Source organism: Phascolarctos cinereus, unplaced genomic scaffold (genome assembly GCF_003287225.1).
Source record: "Phascolarctos cinereus isolate Bilbo 61053 unplaced genomic scaffold, phaCin_HiC Scaffold_5;HRSCAF=322, whole genome shotgun sequence".
Classification (NCBI taxonomy): Eukaryota; Metazoa; Chordata; class Mammalia; order Diprotodontia; family Phascolarctidae; genus Phascolarctos; species Phascolarctos cinereus.
In genome coordinates, this window is record NW_027555958.1 from 463176849 (window position 1) to 463193912 (window position 17064).

Sequence of the window (17064 nt, forward strand, 5' to 3'; positions counted from 1 at the left end):
GAACAATGGAGGGAAAACCATCTGACCATATGGATCCACCTAAATAACATCCCTTATAAATATGGAGGTGATGAACAGATTTAAAGGATTAAATCTGTTAGATAGAGGGCCTCAAGAACTATGGACAGAGGTTCATAATATTTTAAAGGAGGCAGCAACAAAAAACATCACAAAGAAAAAGAAGCAAGGAAGTAAAATGGCGCCTGATGAGGCTTTACAAAGAGCTGAGGAAAGAAGGAAAGAGAAAGGAGAAAGACTTGAGTGAAGAATTCCAAGAATAGCAAGGAGAGATAAGAAGGTTTTCTTAAATAAGCAAAGAAATAGAAAATAATAGAATGGGAAAGACGAGAGATCTCTTCAAAAAATTGGTAACTTTTCCCAAAGCAGGCCATTAAAATTTTCTTTAGCTCTAATTGTTGGGAAGATTTACCTTACATTAAGCTCAAGTTTATCTCTTTGCAATTTCCACCTATTACTTGTTTTCTTAGATGGACAATTGCATCAATAAATAGATGAATGGATGGATGGATGGATGGGTAGATAGACAGACAGCAAGGCAGGCACAGACAGAGAGACATAGGATTTATTAAGTGCTTGCTGTGTGCCATTGTACTAACCTCTGACAATGCAAACAGAAGTAAAAAAGAAAGACAGTGCCTCACTTAGGGTATTTGCATTCCAAAGGAAGAAGACCCCACGTTAAAGGGATCTGAAAAGAGCAAGGGATAGAAGGGGCTATTAGACCAATGGAGAAGTTGTAGTGGGAGCCAGGTTCAAGGTGAGAGGGGCTGGCATGGAGGGTCTGTGACAAACTGACCAATCAGAGGAGGTGGCAGTAGGGGTTGTAATTTTGCCAGTGTAAGAAGGCTGCTGGATGGAAGGTTATGAGTGGGCGTGGCCTCAGGTGTATCCATCAGTTCAGATAAGAAAAGGTTTTTCAGTGGGCATCTGTTAAGGGCATACTCGATATCTATTAGCTTTCTAAGATGACTAAGTGTAAAGTGTTAATGCTATCAGGGCTTTCACACACCCTCATCCCTCCTGTAATAACAAGGGAAAAGTTATGTCCTGGGACTCCAGGTTTTTTCTTTTGTTATTAATTTTTCAGAACTTCGGAATGACTTCCTATAATGTCCATTTGATTCCTGCATTTCTTAATCTCTGTGGACCCAGCTGTATTTTACTGCTTGGCAGGGTCAACGGCCTAATGACTTTTCGAGCTCTTAAAAGTAGCTCTTCCTACTTAGCGCTCTAAGTTGAAACATTGGATGGATGTATTGGCGCTTCAACAGATGAGATGTGTTGCCGATCTCAGGAGTATTGGCCCGCTATTCACCAACTGGATGGATTCAGCTTTGGGGGAGAGGGCCTGCAGAGGAAGATGCTAGAGTGGGTAGATGGCTGGTCTGTCCAGTCCCCAGAAACCCTTCCAGCAGTTCTAAGCATGTCTTAAAAATGTCACTTAAGAGTAATAGCCCCTTTTTCATAGACTTTGAAAGCAAAGATGTTTTCATGTAGAGGAAACTTCAGCCTGATTAATTAACCTGTTAATTAACAATGAGAACTTTTCAGTTATTGGAATTCACATAGTCTTTTGTGTGTGTGTGTGTGTGTGTGTGTGTGTGTGTGTGTGTGTGTGTGCGCGTGTGTACCTATGCAAATATATACATATATGTGTATACAAGTGGAATACCTAGGGAGCTCCCAGTAAGGAAAGTCCCCATGCCAATGCTTATTAGCACTTGCTCTCAGAGGGTTGTCTTGGGCTTTGAGAGGTTAAATCATTGCTGAGGGTCAGAAGGTCAGTATGTGTCAGAGATGGGACTTGAAGGCAGGTCTTCTTTATCTGGAGACTTGTACTTCATTCGTTAACCACTTTTCCCTGTCTATATGCGACTTTCTCCCCAGCCGATGGGCATCCCTTCCATTTCCAGTTCTTGGCCACCACAAAAAGAGATGCTGTAAATATTTTTGTACAAGCAGGTCCTTTCACCTCATCTCCCTTTTTTTTCTCTATTTGGGATACAGACCTAGAAGTGGTATTGCTGGATCAAAGGGTATGCACAGTTTTACAGTGCTTTGGGCACAATTCCAAATTGCTCTCCAGAATCTTGGATCAGTTCACAACTCCACCAGTAATGCATTAGTGTCCCAGTTTTCCCACATCCCCTCCAACATCCACTATTTCCTTTTTTATCATATTAGCCAATTTGATAAGTGTGAGGTGTTAACCTCAGAGTTGTTTTAATTTGCATTTCTCTGATCAATAGTGATTTAGAGCATCTTTTTATGTGACTGTAGATAGCTCTGATTTCTTCATCTGAGAACTGCCTGTTCATTTCCTTTCACTGTTTATCAATTGGGGTATTCTTCAGTAGTGGATGACCACAAAGGTCCCTTCTAGCTCTTGAAATTCTGTGATTTGTAAGATCCCAGATCTTCTTCAAGGAGTGACCTCAGGCTCCTTTTTCTTCCAATCCTCTTGTTTCACAGGTACATGACTGAGGCCCAGGTAGCTTAAATGAGTTGGCTTAGGTCACCCAGGTACTGAGATGTCAGATGTGGGATTTGAACTCAGGCCTGCTCCTTCAAGAGCCAGTGAACCCTATCTACTGTATGACGCTGCTTCACCTATTCTGTGATCCTGGCCTTGCAAAATAATTTTTAAGAATTTGGTCGGACACAAATAAGGCATTGTCCTTCATCTTGGAGAACTTGTGAGGGCAGCTTGGGGGTATGGTGGATACAATACTGACTTGGAGGCAAGAGCCCCTCTCTCTACCAGCCTCTTCCCCACCTACATTCTGGCCATCCTTCTCCTGTTCCCACTGAACCCAGACTTTGTTCTCTGGAATTCTGGGCATTTATGGCTAACCTTTCACTACATCTTACCCATGATTCAGCCAACATGCCACCTCCCACCAATATGAAAACCTTGCCACTTTGCAGATGCTGTCTACCTTCCATAGTCCCATTCGCAATTTCCCTTTAAGTGTCATCTCCTTCTGTTAGATGTAATCTAATTCTTAATTACTTAATAAAACAATTTAATCTATATTCTTTAAGAATGTAGGCTCCTTGAGGCCCAGGAAGAGCTGGCCTTTCATCTTGAATTCTTAGCACTGTTCCAGGCTCATAGAAAGAATTTAACAAACAGTTTTTCATTACTTTTCTCTCCTTTTTCTTACTTCCTCCTTCTTACTGTCTTCCTGGTTTCTTAATACAAACCACAGCTTCCTTGGCACCAATTTACTCATTAAATGGTTGGACCGCAAGGCTTCTAAAGTTGTTTCTAGATCTTCTTTTCCCTTCTTCCTTCTTTCCTTCCTTTTCTCCCTTTCACTTCTTTCTTCTCTTGCCTTCCCCCTCCTTTTTACATCTTCCTTCTCTTCCTGTCTCTTTTCTCCATCTCTCATTCTTTCTAGCCTTCTCTCCTTTCTCCTTTTTCCCTTCCTTGTATCTCTCTTATTCTCCCATCATCTTTCTTCCTTTCATTCTCCTTCATTCATTCCCTTTTTCCATTTCCTGCTCTCTTGTTTCATGGGATCCTGCCCACCAAGCACGCATCCTTCATTTTTGCCAGCACTGTTGCCCTGATTGAGATCCATGTCTATGTCGTTGGTCCTCTTTGTTAGCTTTTTGAGAAGATGGTCCTCTCTACAAACCTGCAGGTGGTCATTCAAGCATCTATACGTACATCCTATAAGTGCCCTAATCTGAGTGAAAACTAGGCAGGTACTCTGACAATCCAGTACTGCACGAGTGGAAACTCAGCAGGGATTTCTGCAAAGATCGAAGTTTAAATTCTCTTTGGTGAAGCCACCGTGAGCCTGAGGCTGTTTCATTATGCGTGATTCCCAACTGCTCCTCATTTGGACCAAGGACCTAGGGCTGCATTAGCAATGTTCAGTCTTGTGCAAAGCTTTGCAATTTGCTGTCATTATTTCAGTCAGTGCACTCCTATTTCTTACAGCCCAGTGTCTCTGCACACATATGTAAGTATTCAGCAATGTATTCCAGTGTAAACACCTCTGACTGTATTGTGATGAATCTGCATTTTTTAATTTAATTCACCAAATGTAACAAGAGGCAGCATGATGTCATGATGAGATGGCATCCCTATAGTAGTTCCTGAGACATAGTAAGTGATTAATTAGTGCTTTTTCATTCAGTCAGTCATTGTATCCCAGACAAATCTTTCCTAGGCTGTAAGTTACAGAAGAGATCAGATTAGTGTTAGAAGGAGCTTTCTACAGTTAAAAACAAAAACAACAACAAAAAACACCTTCATGTCTAGAGCCTTCCCCCCTCCCCCCCACCCCAAATACGTTATCCCAACTCACCCAAAAAAGCCCTTATTGCTTCTTAGGTGGACTACTGCAATTGCCTTCTGACTGATGGCACTGCCTCCCACCCTCCTGCATGCCACATGGCTATTTCTACCTGATCATTTCATCCCCCTGCTGAGTGTGGGTCTTCTCTGGCTCCCTTTGCCTCTAGGATAAAATACAAATTTCTCTGTTTGGTATTTAAAGCATTTCACCATCTGACTTCATCTTTTCCACATAGACTTTCTCTCTCCATTCATGTTGTCCTACTGGCTGTAGGTCATATACAGCACTTCACCTCATGTCTCCACACATCACACAGCTGATGCTGGATATTTTTTGAGTTGATATTGTTTTTCAATTCAGCTTTATTTTATTTTATTTTCTGTTTTAAATTCTCTCCATCTTCTCCCCCACTCATTTCAAAGTCAAGAAAAAAATCCTGGGGCAGCTAGCTGGCACAGTGGATAGAGCACTGGCCCCCATGTCAGGAGGACCTGAGTTCAAATCCAGCCTGAGATACTTGACACTTACTAGCTGTGTGACCCTGGGCAAGTCACTTAACCTCAATTGCCTAGCACCCCCCCAAAAAAAAGTGAATTAGAAAAGGGGCGGCTTGGTGGCACAGTGGATAGAGTACCAGCCCTGGGGTTAGGAGGACCTGAGTTCAAATATCGTGTCAGATACTTACTAGCTGTGCAACTCTGGGCAAGTCACTTAATCCCAATTGCGCCCCCCTCAAAAAAAAATCCCAACTCAAATCCTGGTATAAACACGTATGGTCAAGTTAAACATTCCTACATTAGCCCTGTCCTCCTCCCTCCCTACCCCTCCCCTTCATTAAAAATAGACTTCAGTTTGCCCTCATGGTCCATCAGCTTCTGTCTGCAGGTGGGAGCAGATTCCATTGGGAGTCTCTTGGATTTGTGTGAATTCCTAAGTCTCTGAGTTGTTTCCCTTTACAATATAGTTGTGGTAGTAATTGTTCACCTGGTTCTGCTCACTTCATTGTGCCTCTGTCCGTATCTTGGAATTAGGTGCTCTTCCTTCCCGCCTCTGCCTCTTATGGTCTCAAGGTCCCTTTAAGGCTCAGCTCAGCATCTTTCCCCCCAAATTTTTGTATATATTTTGTCTTTACTTTTCTGGGACCATGTTATCTCCCTCTTCCCCTTATGAAATGTGGGCTGCTTGAAGTGGGATGGGCCTGTCTCAATGTGCCTTAGTAACCTAGGTGCCTAACACAGTCCCTGGTTCATGACAGGCCCTTAATGAATGTTTATGGAATGAATGTATCATATTCGTTTCATTTAATGTTTGCCTTCCAAATAACAATTCTCTGCCATAGGGATGGCTTCCTTTCAGATTGGCTATGATCACAGACCAGTTATTCTCAGCTTGCTAAAGTGCTTCCTGCTCTTAGCCACTTTGTTCTTTGAAACCTAATTGAATATAAAAAGGGAAATCTTGTATCTGACCAAACTGTAACCCAGTTACTTGGAGATTTATGGTTTGCCTAGACCTCCCTGCTCTCCCTCTCATTAGCTGCCTCGTCCTCTCCTAGAGATTTAGCATGTTTTTTTTTTCCCCCCGGTATCGAAAGAACTATTGGTACACGGATAAGGTAATCTTGCCATAGATTTTATTGTCTCTTAATTGAATTTATTTCAGTTTAGGGTGTTTTGTATACAATGAAATGTCTTTCAAGCAGAGACATTGGCCGCATGAGATGTTCTAAAATTCTCATGCTAAGGGCAAATTCCTAACCTTGGTGATGTGTAGAAGGATAAACAAAAGCCAAGCCATGGGTCAGCGGCATACCTGGAGTTCAGGTGGCTGTAATCTCCACTGTCTCTTATGGGCTCTTGCCACTTGAAAAAGAAACTCTGTTATCTCATAAATGAAAAGCCAATTTCTGGCCACGATTTGGATTTATTTCATTTTGGCTGCATTTTCAGTAAGTATCTTTGATTTTGAATTGTTTTTTTTTGGGGGGGGTCAATATCTGATACAATTCATTGTATATTAAACCTGAAAGTGGCATGTAGATTGGGACCATTTCCTCTTTGGGGAAGTAATATAATCTTCAGGTTAAAGCAATGAGCCATAGAGTGGACTCTTGTGATTTCGGATTCCTGGTTCCACTCGGAAATCACAGCATCTCCTCCCTTGACCAATACAGCTGTAAGAGAATAGTTGACGTTGGCCAAACTGCTCATAGATCCCAAGGTCAGAGAAAGGGTGTGTTGCCGTTCGATTTTTTCCCAGCGCTCTTGCTAATTTCTAGTTTCGTCCAGCTTGTCATTTGCAGTGAAGATTGGAAAGCCAATAATGAACTCTTCTGTCCTTCTTGCAACCCGCAGAGAAGGGGCGGGGCACCCCCTCCGATGAAGCTGCCACCCCCTTACAGGGCCCCCGCAGAGGACAGCGACCCTGATGATGAGGACGAGGCCGACTTTACTGATGGTGAGTACTTTTCTAGTTCTCAGGGAGGACGCTGGTATTCCTGTCGTAGCTGAAAAGATGAACTTTCAGTATTAGTGGAAGAACTTATGAGTTTGTGACCACTTAATCAAAGGTAGCTTTGATCTCCCAGACTCTGTTTTCTTTAACATTCTTCTCTTGAGTTACAGGAAGCAAGCATCTGTTTGGGAAACATTCCCACGCTGTTTCTTACGTTTTCCCTCTCCCTGAATTCCTGATGTGGAATGGCCAATTCCAGAATGACAGTTTTAAACTAAAATATCTTAAAGGTGGGCCATATGTTCTAGCTGGTTCCACATTCTTTGAACGAATGGAAAGCACTGTTTGAACAGATAAGCTAGCTGTGGCTGGTACTAGGCTTGGGGTGCATTTGGGTAGTTTGGTTTGCGGCAGCCAAAGGAACCATAAACGACTGATGGTGTTTGATCTAGTCGAAAACAGAATTAGTTTTTATTCCAGATGACTAGATGAAGGGAAAGGAAATGTACAGAGGTAGACGGTTGCATCAGCCTTAGAATATGCGTACAGAAAATAGCCAACATTTCTGTACCACTTTGCAGTTTACAAAAGCCTTTAAAAAACATCTCATTGGATAGGACAGCCTGCATGGGGATATCTGGAGGAAACGTGCTTCCAAGGTAGCAAAGAAAACTCATGAATACGTTAATTGTATGTTATTAAATTGAAAGAAACATCTCAGGATCACCTATACCAATCCCCTCATTATACAGAGGAGGAAAATGTCGTATTGTCCTGTCTAATGATATGGGATTTAAATCTAAGCTTGTCTGGGCCAAATCCTTCATTTTGCAGATGGGCAAACTGAGCCTAAGTGTCAGAGTGACTTTACTAAGGTCGTACATCTACTTGGTGATAGTGCCGAGACTAGAACCCAGGCTTTCCATCTAGCAATCCAGTGGTCTTCATCTATACTATATTGCTTCTATAATACTTGGGTCTTAGAGGTCACAGCAACCCGGATTTCGATACCCCTGTAGCCATGTGCGAACTTAGGTTTTGTTTGTTTAGAACATTACAGTCAATATTCCGTCATCCTTTGACATGCTCAGATGGCTGGAGTTGAAAAATCACAGGCTTGTTGTAGTATAATGTCCTAACATTTAGCAGCTTCTAAACCAGAAAAAGGTGCCACCTGACAATATATACGAGAAACATTTATTAATCATCATCTGTATGCCGACCTGTGTACTAGGCTGTATTAGAGAAAACGCAAGCCCTTCCCCAGAGAAGCTCATAGCCCAGCTGGGGGGTGTGACACCAACAAAAATGGCAGCCTCTTAGAACAAGGGGCAGAAGCGACCTTATTTCTTCCAACTCCCTCATTATTCTGTTGAGATAATTGAACTCAAGAGGTTGTGACTCGTCTTTATGTCTCCAGAGACTAGGACGGTACCTTCTGTAGTTTAATTAGTTGTGTTATTTTGTCGGGGATCCATGATATTAATATAGGCACCTCCCCGGGGAGGAAACTGTCTCTACCCTCACAGGTTGGCACCTTCTCCATAGCTGAAGGTCTTACAGAGTAACCTACAACATTGAAATGTAAATGACTTGCTCAATATATGTCAGAAGAGGGACTGCCTGGCTTTTCAATCCAACATGTTATCAATCCACTCTGCTGTGTGGCTTCTTAGATAGCAGATGCTCACCAATGTTTGTCAGACTGGATTGGGTTTTGCAACGTAATAGAGGCATTAAGTGGCAAACATGGGATTTGAACCTACATCTCCCCACTTTAAGTATACCATTTCATCCTTGGTACACGATCTCAATATGGTAATGAATAGGACGGACAGTGTTCCATGATGAGCACATCAGAGAGGTGCCAGTAGAGGGCTACGTGATTCATAGATAAAACATCATTCCCAACTGCATCAGTTCACATAGATCTTTCTATGCTTCTCTGTACACATCACACGTATTATTTCTCACAGTAAGTCGTATTTTATTACATTTATGGACTACAGTTTCTAAAGTCATTCCCCCAATCAATGGGCATGTAATTTGTTTTCAATCTTTAGCTATCACAAAAAAAAATACTGTTATGAATATTTTGGACTATATGGGCACTCTTTTCTTATTTGATGGCTTCCTTGAGGTATAAGTCCAGTAATGGAGTCTCTGATTTGAAGACTATGAACATTTTAGTCATTTTATTTGCATAATTCCAAGTGGCTTTCTGAAATAGTTGTACCCTTTCATCACTTTACCAACAGTATATTAGTGTGCCTGTCTTCTCACAACCACACCAACATTGGCTTGCCATTTTTTATCATTTTTTCTGATTTGCAGCGTGTTAGGGAAAACCTCAGGGTTATCGATTTGCATTTCTCTTATTATTAGTGATTGCGACTGTTTTTACGTGGTTGTGAATACTTCTTTTGAGAGCTGTTTGTTCCCTAACCCTTTGACCATTTATCTGTTGGAGAATGTGTGTGTGTATTTGTATATGTAAATATATGTATGCGTATAAGTTTTTTAATTATCTTATGTCTTGGGTGCTAAGCTCTTATCAGAGAAGTTTGTTACGATGATTCTCACTCACTTCCTCTTGTTAGGTGCATTGATTTTGTTTGGGCAGAAGCTTCTCAGTTTCACATAATCAAAGTCATCTACAGTATATCATCTTCTGTCGTCGCCTTTACCTCTTCTTTGGTTAGGGCTCCGTCTCCTACCTGTACTGCTTAGCATTTAGAAGTAAAGCAGATGGTGATGCATCTTCATTCCTATCATCGCCATGGGTAAAGTCACATCATTCTCTTCATATTCTAACGCCCAGGCGTTTGCTGGTGCCCAGGATCGCTCTCTCTCCTGGGTCTTCGGTGACTGAGGTTGCGTGCCCGCGGAGGTGTCACCAGGCAGCATCTCCAGGTTCAATGACGGCGTCCTCGACAGTAACAGCAGTCGCTTGGGGTCATTTTCGAGGGGAAGGGTTGCAAGTTTCATTTGAACTTGTCGATTTCAAGGTGCCAGCGGGACTTCCAATTTGAGATGGGAGATCTGCAGTCGTCATACAGAACTGGAGCCCAGGGTGGCGCTGTGGGGCTGGAGTCAGGAGGAGCTGAGTTCAAATCTTTCCTTAGACACTTACTAGCTGATTGGCTCTGGGCAAGTCATTTAAATCTTTTGGCCTCAGTTTCCTCATCTGTAAAATGGACATAATCCTCAGGATTGTTGTGAGATAATATTTGTAAAGCACTTTTAACAAACCCTTTTTGGTTCTGCTGATATTCATGTGACAATCATGTACAGAGAGGTAACAATTAAATCCGTGTGAGCTGACGAGATTGCTGGAGACTCTCCAGGGAGAAGGGTGGAGGGCATTAAAGTGTGGGCTCCCACAGGTACGGTATTGGGTGGCTCGGTGGTTAGAGCACTGGCCCTCAAGGAAAACTCATCTTCTTGAGTTCAAATCTAGACTCAGACACTTCCTACCTGTGTGACCCTGGGCGAGTCACTTGGCTCTGTTTGCCTCAGTTTCCTCATCTGCTGAATGAGCTGGAGAAGGACATGGCAAACCACTCCAGTATCTCTTCCAGGAAAACCCCAAATGGGGTCACCGAGAGTTGGACGTGACTGAAATGACTCCACAACAACATCATGAATGATGACCCAGCATAAGCAAATGCTCAGAGATGGGAATTGTCATGGGTTTGTAAAGGGAGGAGATGAGGGTATTTGGAGGTGAGTAAGGACAGCAGATCTTACCAAGATGGAGAGGACGGAGAGCCTGGATAAAGGAAGGGCCCTTAGGTCACTGAGTATGACGTTGCTTCATTGCGGAGCTTTCTTTCACACACACCCCCCAGGGTCACCAAGAATCTCAGAGACAGAAATGATCTCAGAGGTCAGCTTTGTATCTAATCCTCAACAGATATCCTGTCACCCACATGCCTGATAAGTTATCTGTCCTTTGGAGGAAGTCTTCCTGGAACGGGAAATTCACTGCCTCCCACAACAACTCATTCCTCTCTTTGGATGACTCCAGTGTGAAGAGCATTTTCCTTCTGTTTAGCAGAAAGTTCCCTCCCTGCAAATTCCAGTCTTTGATCCTTCTCCCCCAGGGACAAGCGGAACAAGTCAAATACCACTTCCTTTCTAAGCCTTGGCAGTACCTGAAGATGGCTTTTTGTTCCCCATCATGGGCCAATCGAAGGATCTGGGTAGAAATCTCTCCTCTGATGTGTATGACTGTGGTCGTGACTTCAGCTCTCATTCTTCTTCCACAAAATGTGGGGTGGCCTCTGGGGTGCCCTCCAGCCATAGTGCCAGGAATCTGTGGTGCTCAAAAGGTAACGCGGAGCACAACCAAGAAAAAATGAGAAGGAACCCATGGTAGTTCTTCCCAAGGGGGGATTTTCAAATCTTCCATCACAACCTGACTTTTGATCACGTTCACATTGGTTTTTTGACCCAAGAAAACCCTTGTTAGTGTCTCCTGATTTTTAAATCATTAAAAAAATTTTTTTAAGTCAGACTTCCTGAAAGTAGTACTGCTTCCAGTAGTAGCCTTACGGTAATAACCAATCCTGGTAGACATACGTAAAAAATGTAAGAGAGAAAACAAACGATGCCTGTTTATATTCGACATGCACCCAGAAACCTGTCGTTCAAGCAAAGCCTGTCAGAAAACTTCCTTACTCACAATATTATTATTAATTCAGTCCAATTAAACAGACATTTATTGAGCACTTCCTTAATAAATAGACACTGGGAATTTTTTCCTTTGTGGTGTACTAGTTTCCTCCATTTCAGAAAGTCTCCGTGTGGAAACTTGCTGCACTGATGTAATAGAAAGCTTAGAAAGCTTCCTGGTACTCTGGGAGGTTTCCCGACTTGCTTGGATCTTTCAAAGGCAGGGCTTGACCTGAGGTCTTTTTGAGCTGGAGGCCAGCTTTCCCCTGTGCATCACTGGGCTACAAAGGACCTGGGAATACAAAGAAAAACTTTGTCCTGGAGTAGTTTACTTGGAGTGTAACGTGTGAACATTGAAATAAAAATTTCAAGAGGGAGAAAGGAATAACATCTCTACTTAATCTGGAAAGGTTTCCCATAAGAGTCAAGTCTCAAAGGGACCTTAGTGTTCTATGAGATGGAGTTAAGGAAACAGCATTCTCAGCATGAGAGGCAGTCTGGAAAAAGGCAGAGGTGGGAGATTGAATTATCTGTCTAGGAGAGCATGAAGTCATCCCATTTGGCTAGAACACAGAATAAGGGAAAGAGAGTCATTTAAAAGGGTTCTGAAACTGTGAGCTGGAGCCCTGATTGGGGACGATGTTAAATACCTGACAGAGAAATCTGTGTTTTATGTTAATGGCAAAGGGGAGCCCCTGAAGCTTCCAGAGGGAGGAGTGGGTGACATGATCAAATCTGTGATTGAGGCAGATGGACTTGGCAGTTAGACTGAGAATGAACTGAGGGGAGAGACTGAAGGCAAAGCTAACTGTTTGAAGGGTAATGCACAATCCAAGTTAGCTCCGATGAGGGCTTGACCAAGAATGGGCTCTAGAGATTCAGTCCAAAATTCTATTGTTCTGTTCATTTAAAATCATTTTCAAAACCTTGGGTCATGGTGGAAAGCCGAAGAGCAGATGTGTTTCCCGTTCTTTGCACACTGGGCATTTTTTCCAAGAACCAGGAGATTTTGACTCTCTGACAGTTTGTCATTATATTCTGTGCTGTGGAAAAAGCCCTGGGCCTTTGGAGACCTGGGTCCTTGTCCTGGTTCTTCATCTTTCTGACTTGGGCATTTCAGTCAATCAGTGACTGAGCCTTTGTCCTTACAAGTGGGCCCCCTGCTAAGCACTGAACATCCAGCAAAAGGCAAAAAAGCGCTCATGTCATCATGGAATTTATATTCTAAGTCGGGAGGCAGCGTGCAGATAAATGCATAAGTGAAAGATGTATAAGGAACAGATGGGAGGGAACCTCAGATGGGAAGTCACCAGCAGCTGGGGCAAGGGATGAGGGGTGGCTGCTTAATGAAGGATTTCAGCCCTGACTTGGAAACCAGAGAAGCTGTCAGCTAGAAGAGATAAGGAGGGAAGAGCATTCTAGGCATGAGCAAAGAATACAGCACAGAATAAGGAGAGTCATTTTTAAGAAACTCCAAGTAGAGGGGCATCCAGGTGGCACATTGGATAGCACACTGGCCCTGGGTTCAGAAGGACCTGAGTTCAAATCTGCCATCAGTCTCTTACTAGCTGTGTGACCCTGGGCAAGTCACTTAACCTCTGTTGCCTCCAAAAAAAAAGAAAAGAAACTGCAGGTCGGCTAGAATAGCTGTATTGGAGATTGCGTGGAGGAGAGTAAAGTCTCAGAAAACTGGAAAAGTGCTTTAGAAGGGGCTAGGTTGGGAAGGCTTTGAATGCCAAATAGAGTGTCTTCTGTTTGTCCTCAATTAGTCCTGAGTCAACTCCATCTTCACCACTGGAATGGACCTCAGGGGTCATCGAGTCAGGCCCCTTCTTTTATATATGAAGAAACTAAGGCCCCAGATTCCTGCTGAGCTTTATAGAGCTCACAGTTTGAAGGCCAGGATTTTATTTCACTCTGCTTCTCCATGTCAGTACTAGAAATTGTTGCTAATTTTTTTTCACCAAAATCAGAAAAAGAAAATAATAACTTAGCAGTCTTTCCGACACTTTTCTGTCACATTTTACATGTGAAATATTTACGTCGGAAGAGAATTACAGTCGTACTCTACCATCAAATAGACATCTGTCTTTGGAGCTTATGGAATCAGACTGTTAACTCATTGTTAGTTGAGAGAGAAATTCCCTATTTGCCAGAAATGTCGAAACCATTGCATTCCGCTGTGGACCTGTAGAATGCTGGAGCCCGCTATGAAGGCTTTTCAGGGACTTCTCCAAGCCCCTTAGTTTACAGTCAAGGAAAATGAATCCCAGAGAGGCATTTTGAGTTTGCCAGCTGCGAGAGAGCCGCTTTCCTTGCTCTCTTGCTACCATTTGGTAATTGGGGGTTCTCCAGCTCCTCTCATTCCCCCTTTCTGTGATATCTTGTAGGAGAGGCAGTTTGATACAGTGGATAAAGGGCTGGACTAAAAACCAGAAAGTCTTGAGTTCAAATCTAGGTCCTAGCTAGGTCCCTAGCAACTGTCTCAGAGTTGTTGTGAGTTTGAAGTGAGGAAATATGAGAAAAGCACTATGTAAGCCTTCCAGTTCTATGGCACTGCTAACTGGACAGCCCTGTAAAGTTTGCAGAGTGCTTTACGTATGGTGTCTCATTTTATCCTCACAGCAACTCTGCGAGGCGGGTGTTACTATAAGTCTTTCATTTTATAGATTAGAAAACTGAGGATGAAAGAAGTCAAGTGACTTGCCCAGGGTCACACAGCTACTAAGTGTCTGGCAGGATTTGAACCTGGGCCTTCTGGACTTTAAGTCCAAAACTCTAACCACTCTGCTACCTAGGTGGTTAGTTTTTCATCCTAGATACAATGATTTTATTCATGTACAACATTATTTTTACTTAATTATATTTAACTGTTTTGTCTCTTGTGATCACCTTTATCCCCCTCATTTTGTTAGCAACTCTTCTCGGTATCAAGGTACCGGATCTGCTTCTCTTCCCACTTTTTTTAATCGGTTGATGTTGAATATTCAGGTGTTATAATCCATTTTGTGCTTACTGAGGTGCATGGCAAGGAGCCCTCGTTTCTGACGATCTGCTTTCCAGGTTTCCCAGGAGTTCTTTTTAAATCCTGGTCATGTTTTTGATGTATGTTACACAGACACACCTAGTGGCCGAGGGGCCACTAGGTGGCGCCATAGTGCAGAGTCCTGAGCTTGGAATCAGGCTCCTCTCCCTGAGTTCAAATCTGCCCCGAGACAATTAACTGTGTGACCCTCGGGGCAGGTCACTTAACCCCATTTGCCTCAGTTTTCTCATCTGTAAAATGAACTGGAAAAGGAAATGGCAAACCACTCCAGTGTCTTTGCCATGAAAACCCCAAATGAGGTCACAGAGTCAGGCACAACTGAAAAACAGCTATGCGACAACATGTAGTTGTATTATTGTCTTTTATTTTTACAGAGTAGGAAACTGAGTCTTGGAGATATAAAGTGGCCTGTCTGATTTTTGGTTGACTGATTTGGTCTGGGGTCACACAGCCAGTTAGTATTGGAGAAGTCTTTATGAATCGCTTTGCGTCCTATCGTCATCATCACTTTTTAGTTCTACCACTAGTAAGATGTGAGCTGGAAGGGCCCTCCCTCCTTTCCCCCAAGGACATCTAGCCCACCCCTCCTTTCACAGATGAAGAAACTGAGATTAAATGACCTGCCCTTGTTCACACAGCCGTAAGTGTTGGAGGCCGGATCTGAAGTAAGGTCTTCCAGACCCCCAAGTGCCCCAGTTGAAGCGAGACCCCAGGTACGGTGTCTTCATCCTGTCCTCCTTTGAGGAGGGGAGCTGGTCTTTTCCTCGCCAATAGATGTCACTGCAATCGATAGCAATGACCATTATCTAGGCTTCCACAACTTGAAAAGGATGCCTATCCTGCAGCAAGTATCTGAGAGCAAATAAAATAAAGATTTCAGGAAACATTGGGCCAAGTATCCGTATATGTACATACACACGCATACACATACACACACACGTATCAGACACATTTTTTTCCAAGTAGAGCAATGAAGAGTTAGGCATTATTGCATATTTTATGTGCTTCTCCCTTGTTCATCTTTTTCTGTCCTGTTCAGTGGCTTTTAATGAGCTCTGTAATCTGGAGAATTCTTAATTCAGTGCTGTCAACCATACAACAAGGCACAGCCTCCTAAGGAGACAGACTTTCCCACAAATAGCACAAATGCTTGATGCCATTTCATGTTTGCCATAGAATCCTGGGGATAAATGGTGCTCCCAAGTTGATTCTTATGTGAAAAGTGTGAATGCTTATATCGTCTTCAAGAATTGTTTGTAAAATTGTAATTGTGATCAGGTGTTTCTGATTTTTTGCTGTATGGCTCAGTGTAAACAATCAGTTGAACAGATGGCTGTGTGTGTGTGTGTGTGTGTGTGTGTGTGTGTGTGTGTGTGTGTGTGTGTGTGAGAGAGAGAGAGAGAGAGAGACACTTTGCTGAGAAAGGTTAGAAAATATTACCCTCTTTGATTGAATGTTTATTCTAGAATAATCATGGTTAGTTATATGATTACAGACTGCTCTAATAATGAAACACATGTGTCAGACAGGATTTGAAATCAAGACATAAGAAACTCTAACCCATCTTTAATGATGTCTCTGAAGTCTTAACATTTTCTTAATTGATTTAAAGCCAGTCATTTGTAGGCTTGAAGGCGGCACGGGACCATGGCTAGGGGCTGGTGGTGTCTCTGCTCCGAATGAGTCTAGGGGCTAGTGCATGCTCAGTGGAGCCAAGCCGTCTCTTTGTTATAAAAAAAAAATTATTCAGGAGCATATCTGAGCATTAAAGAACCAGTAAGTTGCTGATTGTTTCAGACACTCAGGACACAATGCACCATCGACTTGGCTCAGGGAAAGATGCAATTAACATGATTAACTCTTTCTCCCCAAGAAAAGTGGGGTCATTAAAATGATATTAATCGATGCTCAGCTCCAGCTGGATGAATGGCTGTTTACGTGGATTCAGGCTCTGAAGCATTCTCAGGCTTGCAGGGTAAACGAGAGCCTCAGACAGCAGCGGTCGGAGCATCAGTGGGTCAGATGTGGGAAGCCAGAGATTTGCTTTGCTCTGCGTACTTTTTGAGGTGAGCTTTCCTCTGCTGACAGATGTGACTGTTCGCTTCTAGGGACTGAGGGGAGCTCAAAATTAATGTAATTGATTGCATCTCATAAGAGAAAGAGACTGACAGTTTGCCCTTAAGGAGAATTAAAAAAAAACCTGAGAAAAATAGGCCCAAGGTCGTCAGAAGAGATCCGAGGACAGAGGCTGTGGGGAGAGTCTTGAGCTACTCCAGTGCTGAATGTTCGTCAGGAAGGCAGAATCCCTGAAGTGCACCCACAAGCCACAGCCATGGTACAAGGGGGCTTCCCAGGTAAGCTTTCCAGTGCCTCTGTGTGTGTGTGAGGGTGGGTGTGCGTGCGTGCATGTGTGTTTCATGTGGTCTTTTTTCTCGATATAATCTGATGGCGTTTCAGGAGGATTGGGGGCACTCAGTGCCCAGGTTTGAAGCAGAGTGAGCCAAGCCATTTCTTTAGGCTAGCGTGGCTGGGTGCACATGCATTGATAGGAAG

General features: G+C 43.1%; 1 protein-coding gene across 3 annotated transcripts in view; it reads left to right on the plus strand.

Moving 5' to 3' along the window:
* The window catches only part of PATJ (PATJ crumbs cell polarity complex component), a 340451-nt gene that overhangs the window by 163948 nt on the left and 159439 nt on the right, over positions 1–17064 (plus strand). For all 3 annotated transcript variants that reach the window (XM_020993089.2, XM_078156676.1, XM_020993086.2), the window contains exon 27: positions 6689–6791. In XM_020993089.2, the coding sequence (XP_020848748.1) occupies positions 6689–6791 (103 nt within the window). The remainder of the gene's footprint in view (positions 1–6688; positions 6792–17064) is intronic.